The sequence below is a fragment of the Vombatus ursinus genome, unplaced genomic scaffold, assembly GCF_900497805.2.
Source record: "Vombatus ursinus unplaced genomic scaffold, bare-nosed wombat genome assembly UNPS02014832.1, whole genome shotgun sequence".
NCBI classification, from domain to species: Eukaryota; Metazoa; Chordata; class Mammalia; order Diprotodontia; family Vombatidae; genus Vombatus; species Vombatus ursinus.
In genome coordinates, this window is record NW_020954610.1 from 66,565,539 (window position 1) to 66,578,557 (window position 13,019).

At 37.0% G+C, this 13,019-nt stretch overlaps 1 protein-coding gene across 4 annotated transcripts in view; it reads left to right on the plus strand.

Moving 5' to 3' along the window:
* LOC114025896 (G kinase-anchoring protein 1) overlaps positions 1-13,019 on the plus strand; it is a 62,121-nt gene that overhangs the window by 30,155 nt on the left and 18,947 nt on the right. For all 4 annotated transcript variants that reach the window (XM_027839407.1, XM_027839409.1, XM_027839408.1 and 1 more), the window contains 2 exons: positions 1,991-2,123; positions 11,214-11,236. In XM_027839407.1, coding sequence (XP_027695208.1) covers positions 1,991-2,123; positions 11,214-11,236 — 156 coding nt within the window. The remainder of the gene's footprint in view (positions 1-1,990; positions 2,124-11,213; positions 11,237-13,019) is intronic.

Sequence of the window (13,019 nt, forward strand, 5' to 3'; positions counted from 1 at the left end):
AAGGTTACCTTTATAAGTTTTTCTTTGAATACAGTTGACCTCCTAATAGCTTAGGGGGGCTTCTTATCCATTGCTTTTGCTGCTTGCTCTCCTTCTTACTTGCTTTTTTTTTTTTTTAATCCATTTACCTGCCCGTTCATCCTTGTATCCAGGACTAGGAAAAGAGGAAATTAAGTTCAATATAGATGATTTTTCTCTTTGGCATTTTAGAGAAAAAGGTTAAAGCTAGTAGTAAAAATGAAATTTGTTAAAAAAAAAATTTCTACTTTCATTTTCCTATCCTTTGTCCTACTAAATGTATTTACTGTAATACTTTTTGTAACTTTGATATTCAAATCTATGAAACATTTGCTAAAATAACACGAATAAGCTACTATAGCAATTTAAAATAGACTCAGATTTCCCTGAAAAGCTTCTAACTCCAATTAAGAAATAGAATTGGTAGAATATTGATTTCTTACTTTTAGATGAATAACTAAACATTGAAGTTGAAGCCTTAATTGTGTCATATGTGTGTGTTTATATATATATATATATATATAAAATATGTATTTCGTATACTAGTGAGTAAATGAATCTATAAAATATGGTCTTCCTAAGTCATTTTCATGATAGAACTGTAGGTCCAGTACTCAAATTCAGTGTTTGTAGTATGTGTAATAAGCTTTGCAGTAAAGGTCTCATTTATTGATGGCAGTGGATTTTGATAGGTAAGATGACAGTAAGGAAGGCAGTTTTTTAAGCAACAACTAGTTCAAAAGACTCAGCCATTAATTTTATAGAACTTACTATAAAAATGCATCTATATTTTATTGATTTGGGTGTTCCTGTATATGTACTGTTCCTATATACAGTTCCGGTATATCACAATCCATGTATGCTTATCCATTCTGTATGTCTTCTCCATATCCTTCCGTAAGTTCTCCGCAAAGGGTCTGCCCAATATGATGGAGGCTTTTCTTAATTTTTTGGTTTTATTTTTAAATTTAAACTACTTTTTTATTATAAACTTAATAAGTATTCACAAATGTGAACATTTCCACATACAATGAGAAACAAAAAGGATTGCATGTGAAACAGAAGTTTTGTTAACACAGTTTGAGATTTTTAAAAAGTGTTTATTAAATTTAATGCAACAAATCCATCCTTTTGGTGTTCTCCTCTGAACTTCTTTTACTTTTCTTGTGTATGTTTTTCATGTTTTATTGATGTTCTTCACTATATGTATTTTTTTGCATCTCTGTCACTACCCACTAATTCATCCATCTTCCCCAAAAGGAGCTTTTACCTGTAGCAAATAAGTGTATTCAAGCTAAGTGATGTTTGATAATGTATGTCTTGGGGTAGGTAGGTAGTGTAGTGGATGGATCACCAGCCCTAGAGTCAAGAGGACTTAAGTTCAAATCCGACTTCAGACAATTGTGACCCTCGGCAAGTCACTTAACCCAGATTGCTTCAAAAAAAAAAAAAGAAAGAAAGAAAGAAAAAAGATAATGTATGTCTCATTCTGTGCTCCCTGGCCATCACCTTTCTTCCAGAAAATGAGTGGTATGCTTCATCATCATTAGCCTTCTGAAGTCATGATTGGTCATTATATTGGTCAAAGGCCAGTATTCTTTTGAAATTGTTTTTCTTTACATTATTATAGTCATTGTGTAAATTGTTCTTTTGCCTTCCTCACTTTATCTTGATATTGAAGAAATCAATGAATGATTCATGCTGTCTACCTGTTTCTCCTTTAAGACACTGTATCAAGAAAAATACTTTTCTTTTATGCCAAATAATGCTTTGTGATTTTGGAGGATACTTTTTTTTTTCAGACAATGTATTTAAAAAAAACAATAACATTGTTGGAGTAGGAAAATTTATCTTGCAGTATTTTTCTTTCTCTTGGGAATGTAGGACTTTAGTGATAACCTAATTACAAATTGATGAATTGAATTTGAAAAGTAAAATTAGTGCATTTGTTTTTGTGCTTAATCCATCTCAGGAATATGAAAATGTTGAAAATGCTTCACCTCAATCAAAAGGTATGAATAAAAAAGAAAAAAGAAAGAATCATCAGGGGAAAGACAAACCACTCACAGTGTCACTGAAAGACTTTCAGTCGGAAGCAAATATAGGTATGCATTGTTTTATGTGAATTAAACATTCAGCGTTCAAAGTCTTGGTATTTTTAATTTCTTCTATGATTATTATATACTCTCCTGGATTACCCCAAAATATGAATTTTGTTTTCATATGAACTATTTACATTTTAGAAAACCAGTTTCCATATAAGCTAAAACCGATTTTGAAGTATTCAAATAATTTTAGTATTTATTTAAAAACAAGATGCTTTAATACATAATAGTATTTTTTTAAGTCTTTGATCTGTTCTCTTAAAAACCTTATTAAATGAAATTGAATAATGTGTTTATAAAATTTAATCTTGAGATATGTTTGTTTTTTTAATATTGAAACATGTTGCACTAGCCCAAAACAACTGTTAAATATTTCATCTTTGCTTATCAACTTCTTCCTGAAGTTGTCTTGGGATAGAACATACTAAGATAGCTAGTTTTAGAATAGAACTTACTAATAAAATCTCGTATGATATACCACCTTAATAGTGCTTAACTTTTGGCTAGTGAGTACAGAGGGTAATTGTATCACCCATTGTGGTTTTTAAGTCAAACCGAAAAAACCACATTATTTTTAATACAGGAAGTGGTAAACCCAGCATGAAAAAGATACTAGCAAATGTATTGTATTTATAAATAGAGAAATTTATTTATCTACTATTAACCTAGTCTTAAAACACAAGCATTTGTTCTGGCCTTGCTTATAATGTCACAGCAATAAACTCAGGGAAAAAATGTAGGATATTTCATAATATACCAGACTTCTAGTAAAAAGCATTATTTGCAGGCAGCACTCTGCTTGGGTGCTGAGGAAGGTACATCCCTCAAGGGGCATATAATCTGAGCATAATAAACCAGCACAGAGCAGTATGCCTCACAATATGCTGTGGTAAGTTCATTTGACAATTATAAAGCAAAGTTTTATGTGAATTTAAAGGTACATGGAAGAGGTCATTACCACCTAGGTGCTTCAACTAATTAACAAGCATTTATAAGGTGTTCACTGTGTGCCAGCACTGTAATAAGTGCTGATAGTGTAAATAAAGTAAAAAGTAGGGTCCCTGCCCTGAGGAACCTCATATTCTAAGGGAGGACACAACATATAAGCCGTTGTGTACATACAAGACATATCCAATGTAAATAGGAGATAATTCCAGAGAGAAGGCACCAGCAGGAGGCAAGGGAGGAAGGAAGACCAGGAAAGGCCTTTTGGAAAAAGTGGGGTTTGAGCTGAGTCTTAAAGGAAGTAAAAAATTCCAGGAAGCAGAGGTGAGGAGAAAGAGCGTTCCAAACATGGGGGACAGCCAGTGAAAAGGTACATAGTTGGGAGGTGAAGTGTCATGGGCAGGGAAGGCCGGTGTCCTTGGATCTTAGAATCTGTGGATTGGGGAGTAAAGAGTTAAAAGATTGGAATTGTACGAAAGGGCCAGGTTATGAAGGGCTTTGAATGCAGAGGATTTTTTATTTGGTCTTCAAAGTAGTATGATGCCAATAGAGTCTATTGAGTAAGTGGTGGGGGTAAGGTAAAGGGTTAATATTATTAGAATTGAGTTTGGGAGCTCATTTTGGCAGCTGAGGATGCCCTAGAATGGGAACTTGAGACGAGGAGACCAATCATCAGGCTGTTTCATTAGTTCAAACTTAAGGTAATGAGAACCTGCACCAGGGTGGTGGCTGTATAAGTGGAGAGAAAATAATGTATAGGAAGAATATTGTAGACACAACAAGACTTGGTGATAGATTAGATATGTCAAGTGAGTATGAGAGGATGATGCCTAGTTCGCCAGCCTGGGTCCCTGTGAAAGGTAATGATGCCCTCCACAGTAAATAAGGAAATTTGAAAGAGGGCACATTTTGTGGAAAAAATATTTGGTTCTGTGTTGGGCATGTTGAGTGATTATGCCTATGGAATATCCATTTCAGGATGTCAGAGAGAGTTGGTAATGTGAGACTTGAGGTCAGGGATGGTTATATATCTCTGAAAATCATCTGCTTAGATGTAATAATTGAGCTTGTGGGAACTGATGAGATCACCAAGGTAAAGAGAATAGGGCACGGGACAGAGCATTGAGAGACACATAGGGAAGATCTATGGGATGATAGCTAGCAGATACACAGTAGTCAGTCAGTAATCATTTATTAAGCAACTGCTATGTGCCAGGTAGGGCAGCTAGGTGACCCAGTGGACAGAGTGTTAGGTCTGGAGTCAGGAAAACTTGAGTTCAGATCCAGCCTCACTTACTAGCTCTGTGACCCTGGACAAGTCACTTAACCCTGTTTGTCTCAGTTTCCTCCTCTGTAAAGTGAGCTGGAGAAGGAAATGACAAACTACTTCCAGTATCTTTGTCAAGAAAACCCCAAATAGGGTCACGAAGAATTGATCATGACCAAAAAACATGTGCCAGGCACTGTGCTAGTAAGAACTGAGGATACAAAAAGAAGCAAAACACAGCCCCTGCTCTCCAAGAGCTCACAATCTAATAGAGAAGATAAAAGCAATAGAATTTCTTCAAATAAGTTACGTGTAGAATAAATAGGAAGGAAGGCATTAGAAATAAACAGGATTGGGAAAGGCTTCCTGTAGAAGATAAGATTTTAATTGGGACTTGAAGAAAGTCAAGGAAGCCAGTAGGCAGAGATGAGGAGTGAGAGCATTGCAAGCATGGGAGACAGAGAAATTTGCCAGGAGCTGAGAGTTGGAATATTTTGTTTATGGAACAGCAAGGGCTACAGTTTCACTGGAAAGGGAAGTTGGGGCAGGGGAAACATAATGAGTTTCATTTTGGACATGCTTAGTTTTAAATGTCTTCTAGACATCCATTTTGAGATGTCTGAAAGGCACGTGATGTGAGATTGGAGATCAGAAGAGTGATTAGGACAGGATAGGTAGGTTTGAAAATAATTAGCCCACAGATGGTAATTAAATTCATAGCAGTCAATGAGATCACCAAATGAAGTAGCATAGAAGGAGAAAAGAAAAGGGCCCAGTACAGAACCCTGAGGGATGCCTCTGGTTAGAAGGCATGCCTTGGATGAGGATCCAACAAAGGAGACAGAAGGAGTGGTCAGATAGGTAGGAGAACCAGGAGAAAGTGCTATCTGAAAAACCTAGAGAGAAGAGAGTATCACAGAGAGTGATCAACATTGTCAAAGGCTAGAGAGGCAAAGAAAAATTGAGGACTGAGAAAAGATCATTGGATTTGGCAACTAAGAAATCATTGGTAACTGGAAAGAATTGGTGGAATGATAATGTCAGAAGCCAGATTGTAAAAGGTTAAGAGAGTGAGAGAAGAGAAAGTAGAGGCACCTATGTAGATGGACTTTTCAGGGAGTTTAACTACAAAGGACAAAAGAGATAGAGGACAGCAGTTAGGAATAGAAGGACTAAGTGAATTTTTTGAGAATGAAAGAGACAAAGGCATGTTTGCAGGCAGTATGGAAGGAGCAAGTAAGACAGGAAGGATTGAAAATATCATTAGAGAGTGGGAATGACAAAGGATGCAGTCTATTGAAGGAGATGGGATGAGATAATTTGTACTAGTAGATGAGCTAGCCTTGGTAAGGAGTAAGGCCAGCTCGTTATATGAGACAGGAGTGAAGGAAGAGGGAGTATAGTAAGCACCTGATTGATATGGGATGAGGAAGAGGAGAGAAGAGATTTGGGGTTTTATTGGTAAAAATTTTTTCTGTGGAATATGGGAGAGGGAACCATGAGAGATTTGAAGATGGATGAAAAAATTTTGAAAAGCCACTATGGAGATTGGGATATTGATTTAATAAGGGAGGTGTAGTAGGATTGCTTAGCTACAGTGAGGGCCTAGTTGAGGTTGTCTATCATAAATTTGCAGACTCAAACGGAACACTTGTGTAATTTTCTGTACCTTCTTTCAGCAGCACCTGTGGGAGTGAAGTCCACAGATGTTGGGAGACACTCGATACTGAGGCTTGGCAATATGTGATCAGTGATACGTTAAGGGATCTAGAGAGTCAAGAAAAGATAACAATGTAGAGTTGCGCTGATTTACCAAGAGGTCAAAAAGGAGGAAGGAGGAGAAAGTAGCTAGTCCAGGCATGATGAGCTGGGAGAATTTTGGGGTGAAGGGATTGAAGGTCATGGTGTAGATAAAGGTCAGAGTTTGGTAAGGGAAGGCAGAAGGGAGAGGTGGAAAGCCAAGAGATTATGGTTAGATAAGAAGACTTCAGAATTATTGAATGTGAGGGGTGGTGCCTTTGTAGATGATAACAAGATTAAGGGTATGACTATCTTTGTGTGACTGAGGTTGGGTCTCCCGGAGGGGTAGGTCATGAGATGTGTGTAGATTGAAGAACTGAGTGGTTTGGGTGTTTGAGGGAAAGTGATCATGTATGTTGAATCAGCCCTGGTATGAGGGCAGGAATTGGGAAGGAGAGAAAAATTATGAATCCAGTACTAAACTCATTGAGGAAGGAACGGGAGTGACCTGGAGGTCGATAGACCACAGCTACTAGGATTTTGAATGGGTAATAGATATGAATATCATGAACTTAAAAAAAGAAGAGATTCCTGGTAACGTAGATAGTGGTAGAACCTAGAAATAGTATTGGGAAACAAGGAGTATTCCACGTTGCCTACCTCAACCAGTGAGCCCAGAGGAATGAGTAAAGGTGGAGCCAGGGAAAGCTGTGTCATCAGGGGGAAACTAGGTTTCAGTCATAGCTAGCAGATGGAAAGAATGGGAGAGGAAGAGAAGTAGGATAAAGTGAAGTTTGTTGCTTATTATATAGGCATTTCATGGGGCACAATGGAAGGGTGGGTAGTGTTTGGTTGTAATTTTGGGATGGGACTTCTGGATCACATTGAGCACTAAGATTGCGGACTAGACTTTTTCTCCAATCCCTGTGACCTCTCTAACTTCTCCAAAACAGAAATGATGCTCCAAGGATAAATTAACTTCAGCTGTTTAGGACACCCAGAATCCAAAAAGTTAAACCCAAAAAACCAGGAACTGACACTCACTTGATTGTGAGCTCACTAAGCATCCCTCCCCTATCTCCCCATGGTATTGGGATTGAAGCTTCACTAACAGACCCAAGGAAACTACACAGGCTTACAACAAAAACATCAAAATCCACCCTTACACTCTGGTTCCCCCTCCTCTTTCCAGTGCCATGGAGACCCAGGCTTCAGGCTATAGAGGTTTGCTCAGGCCTTGACAGCCATCTTGGTCTCAGCCCTTCAGTAACTAAAGCTTTCTGGGAACTGAAACCAGGAAATGCTAGCATTGTAAAGTACTACCAGTGCCTGGGAAATCAGGCTGTGATCTGCTGGTGCCTGACCAGAGAATTGAGAAACAGGAAATGGGACAGGTTAACAGAACAGGACATCACACACATGAGCGACTGTAGCAGTTCACCAAGTCTGAGAGAAAGAGCTCAGCATCCAACTGGGGCCAGTTCTGACCACCTGCAACTCATTTGGGGTACACACCTTGGTGTGTACTGTGAATTGTGTGAATGAACTGTGAATTGCCTAATGTGGGAGGATTCACTTTCTAGCCCGCAAGGAAACCACCACCAGAGGAAGTCAGAAACTGAGTGATGAGGAAAAGAAAAGGGGGGGAAGAGAGGGAGACTGAAAGTACTCAAGATTTTAGGAAGATCTTGACTATATAAACAGATAAATCAACAGGAAAAACAGTAACAACAGAAGAAATTATGGCCTCTAGACCTAGTAAAGAAGTTCAAGCATCTATGAATAAGTACTGCAAAATGAAGAAAAATGAGCAGATACTTGAAGAGACAGAAGACCGTGTGTAACATGAGAACATGGAACAACAACATGCTATTCATGAGTAGTTTAAAAGAGAAATGAGAATTATGAGAGCAGAATATATGTCCTACATAGCAAAAATAATGAGCAGAATAGAAAAACTTGAATTGTATCTTTACCAAAGGAACTTCAGGGTGGGAGGGTTAAGAGGAGTCGGAATAAGGAATTGCTTGGTAGGGGGTGGGGTTCAGACGATGACCTGTAGAGATTCAGAATCACTGGGCTTTATAGGGTATTACTCGGTGTAAGAAGATTCTTCATAGAGTCACAAGTCACTGCTCCTCAGGAGCCTGAAGACTGGACTGAGAGACAGTGGAACATAAGATAGAAGGCACACAAATCATCAGCTGAGAGGCCTCTTTCACTACTGAAGGCTGGAGATGAGGCAGAGAACTGTGCAGCAGAAGATGGGAGCCCATCTTCACTGATAACTCCTCTTTTTCTTCCCTCAAGTGACAACTGTAGGAGGAGAAGGAAGGCCTGAGTTCAAAGGGGCTGGTTGCTGTTCTTGTCACTGGAGGTTCTCTATATCTCGGTTGTGAGATCAGGGTGGCAGCAAGAAGTGGAAGTTGCCTTGTGCTGGCACAGATGGAAGTTATTCCTCTGGCCTTTAGCAGTTTTCACTTGGGACATGTGCAGCAGAAATGGAAGGCAAGAAGTCAGAAGAAGGTCTTGTTCCTTTTCACACCTGAGGCTGTAGATCAGGTGGGCACAGCAGGAAGTGGAAATAAGAACTAGTAAAGGATTTTTTAAGGATGAGGAAAACCTTGGTATGTTAGTAAGCAGAGTGGAAGAACCACTGGATGGAAAATCCTCCACTTTGGAGGACATAAATTGGTAAATCTCCAAGTATTTGAAAGCTGTCAAGTGAAAGAAAGATTAGACTTTTTTGCTCTCTCCTTTTCCTGCTCAGAAAGCAGAACTAAGGGCAATGAGTGGAAGTTGCAAAGAGAGACAAATTCAGGTGTTTTTATAAGGAAAAACTTCCTGATAGCTAATTGTTAGCTGTCCAATAGTAGAAAGCAGAATTAGTTTCCTTGGAACATTTGTTTGCAGGGGGAATGGGAGAGAAGCAGAGTTGAGACTAGACAAAACTTGTACTAGTGGTAATTTAGAAATAATTCCTGTAGTTATGGGATAGAATAGATAACCAGTAAAGTTCTTTCAAAATTGTAGATTGTGTGATTTATTTCTGCACTTGCTTTATTTTTTTATTCTGGGATCTGTACGTTTATTGGTATACCGAATTCCTAAGAAGGAAATTCTATTAATGCAACTTAAAGTATCAGGCACTGTATAATGTCTCAGATTCTGAACAGGACTGCTGCACTGTAGCACCTAGTGAAGATTTAGTGCTATTAGCTATACAGTTATTTTTTTTAATTCTGTAAAGTCATTGGTCTTTATTTTTATTTTATCTGTAAGTTCATTAATTTTAAGATTTGAGCCCAAAATCAATATTTTGAACTTTTTGGAATTTTCTCTCCATGATATTAGTGAATAAAAAGTATTTTTGAAACAGTTTGGTAATGTAACCATTAATAGTTGGCTTTTGGAGGAAGTTGACAAAAACTGTGATTTGATTTTTCTGATGTTTTCATTCCCTAGTAGTATAGTGCAGTGTAGCTTTATATGTGAGTGTGTGTGTGTGGAGACCTCTGATTTCATTGGGTATAGGGAACTCCTGGTGAGGAAATCCATTTCAGCAACTATTCTACAGCGTAGAATTAGAGAGTTATTTAGGGTACTGAATGGTTAATTGACATTCCTATTCCCAGGTTCCTATAACCAGTACATGTCAGAGGTAGGACTTTAGAAGTCTTTGATGACTAGTAGACCAGCTTTCTACTATGCCATGTTGCTTCTCTTGTAGCATTAGCTATCTCTATGCAGCTGGTGGAGAAGTAAATATAGTGCCAGGCCTAGAGTTAGGAAGACCTGAGTTCAAGTGCAGCTTCATACACTTAATAGCTATGTAACCCTCGGGCAAGTTATTTAACCTTTTTTTTGTTTCAGTTTCCTCATCTGTAAAGTGGTGTTAATAATAGTACCTACCTCCCAGAATAGCTGTGAGGATCAACTGAGATAATAATTGTAAAGCTCTTGGCACAGTGCCTTACATATAGTACATACTGTATAAATGGTAGCTATTATTATTATTGGTTTATTTTTTAATTTAAAAATAAAAATTTAAATTGATTTGAAGAGAGGGAAGTTTATTTAGGAAATTAATAATGTTATCTTGAGAAAAGAGAAAAACTGAAATATCTCTTAAAAACCGGTTTGAGATCAAACTTGCATTAATTCAGTTCAGCAAACATTTGTAAAGCAACTACAATGTGTTAGGTGCTGAGGATACAAAGATGAAAAACATGATCTTCGGTGTCTTCCAATAAGCATGACATAGAATAGATTAAGATAAAAGGAAAGAGAAGGAACCTAGATAGAGAATGTGAAAAAAAAAAAACAACTTAATCAGGAAAGTGTTAGAGAAACTGGCACCTGATGTAGGATTTGAAGGAAGGGAATTTCAGTAGACAGATGTGAAAGGAGGAGTTAGAGGAATGAGGAGTATCCTGGTTATATGTGTGAAGGTGGGAGAAGATACTTAGTGAATTCAGTTTGACTGCAACAGAACGTTCATGGAAGAGTTTATAAACTGGATGTAAGGGTAGGAAGGAGAAGGAAGTGTCAACTTTCATTAAAGCCTTGAACCTGAGTGACTATAAGAATGGTAGTGCTATCAACAAAATGAGGAAGGGACAAAAGGAGAGAAAGCCAAGTGTGAGAGAAAGAGGAGTGCAGTTTTGGACATAGTTCAAAGGGGCACAGGAGGTAGAGCGCCACCTCTGAAGTCAGGAGGATCTGCGTTCAAATGTGGCCTCAGACACTTAATAGCTGTATGGACCTGGGCAAGTCACTTAACCCTGTTTGCCTCAGCATTCTTATCTGTAAAATGAGCTGGAGAAGGAAATGGTAAACCTCTCCAGTTATTTCTGCCAAGAAAACCCCAAGTGGGGTCACAGAGTTGAACATGACTGAAACAACCCAACAACAACAGAAGAATTCAAAGGGAGCAAAGTGAACAGAGTTACAATGCAAAATTTTGGTGTGTCCCTAGATGTTTTTGGTGATGTCTCTAGACAGGTAGGAAATTCACTTTTGCGTAACTAAACCTATATGATGTTAATTTCTCTCTAATTTGGAAACCATTTAATCTTTAAAATGTAAATGTCCATTTTGTTTAGGGAATTATTATATTTTTTCTTTTTCTTTTACAGATCACCTTAGTAAAAAAACTGAGGTAAGTCTTAACTAGCTTTTGTCACAGGAAGTATTTTTCTTTTTTCTTTCTTTAAACTTTTAATATTTGATAATTTTGTGATATTACCAAATGAATCATTCATTAAATCATAGTGCTGTCTTGAATAGAACTAGCAACAGCTTTGAAGAGTTAAAAAGAATATGCTACATCTTAGTAAATATGCAAATTCATATTAATACAAAGTACCATCTGACAGCAGTCTTTTCTGTTTAGTCAGAACATACACACTTAAACACAACTCACTGGAAAAGGAAACTCACTAGGAAAGGAAAATGATAAATTTTATGTAGCCTTTTCAAACATACTGTACAGTCTCCATAGAAATGAAATTGTTTGGAAGTAAAATGTATGTCTGAAAGAAAATTTTGGAAGTTATGAAGCCAGTATGATTTTCACCATCTCAGATTAACATAATTTTCTATTCCAGAGAGCTATTTTATTGAGGTATGGCATAGTGCTTTGTTGTTTCCCTATAGCTTCTACAGACTTGGTAGGATTGGAGAGTACTACTCTTAGAAACTGTGCTCATGCTTTTAATTGAGGATAGTTTTATTTAAATAAGTTTGAATACTGAAAAAAATATCAGTGATCTTCTGAATTATTTTCAGGGAGATTATGTTATTACATTTCTACATATCTCTGTATAATATTACCAGTAGTCCTTATCGTTAGTATAGTCCCCATAGTCAGCACAAATAAGGAGTGATTTTATTATTAATGTACTTTGATTTCTGTCTGGAATAAATTTTTTTTTTATATTTCTTTTTTTACCTTGTTTAGATTATTAGGCCAAGGAAGAAAACTATAAATGATGATTATAAAACATTTTATAATTATATGTAATTATTATAAAAACACTTGTGGTTATAAAAGAACACCCAAAATTTAAAGCCTAATAATTTACCTTTTTAGCTAATCATAATTTTTAGAGCTGAGATAAAATCATACATAATTCTTTACAAGCTATTACATATCTTAGTTACCTAGATGTAATTTAAAATAATCACCTCCAGTGTTGATTCTCTTTGGAGATGGAAAATTTTGTGTATATGGAATTGGGTTATTATTTAACTTATTTTTAAGCTATTTTACAATTTGTATCACAATATCTCCCAAAATAAATCTTAATTGATATAGCCTGGAAAATAAGCAACTACCCACCGTGTTAGGCACAGGTGCTTATATTGAAGGTGAATATACCTATCCCTTGGCTATCCTTCCATTGTTTGCTAACTGAAATGTGTTCTAACAAAAAGAAAGTGGGCTGTTTAATAATAAAAATAACTTCTGTTAGATTCCTAATATGGTTGAGGGGTCAACTGAATAGTACAGTGGATAGAATGTTGGCCTTGGAGTCAGGAAGACTTATCTTCCTGAGTTCAAATCTGGCCTCAGACACTGAGTGTCTCAGTGAACCTGGGCAAGTCACTTGACCCTGTTTGCCTTAGTTTCTTCCTCTGTAAAAACAGCTGGAAAAAGAAATGACAAACTAGACCAGTAGCTTTACCAAGAAAACTCCAGATGGGGTCATGGAGAGTCAGATAGAACTGAAATCTGAACAAGAAGAAATATGATTGAAGGAACTTGGTACCTTTGAAAATTCACCCTTAATTCTCTTTTGTGAGACTATAGGAAATTAGTCAAAGGAAAAATTACATTTTTGCATATTTAATCATTTAAAATACACCATCAAGTTAAATTGATATATTTGGAGTTCTTAATTCTCTAGGACCTGAATGTTTAGATATCCATGGTACGTTAT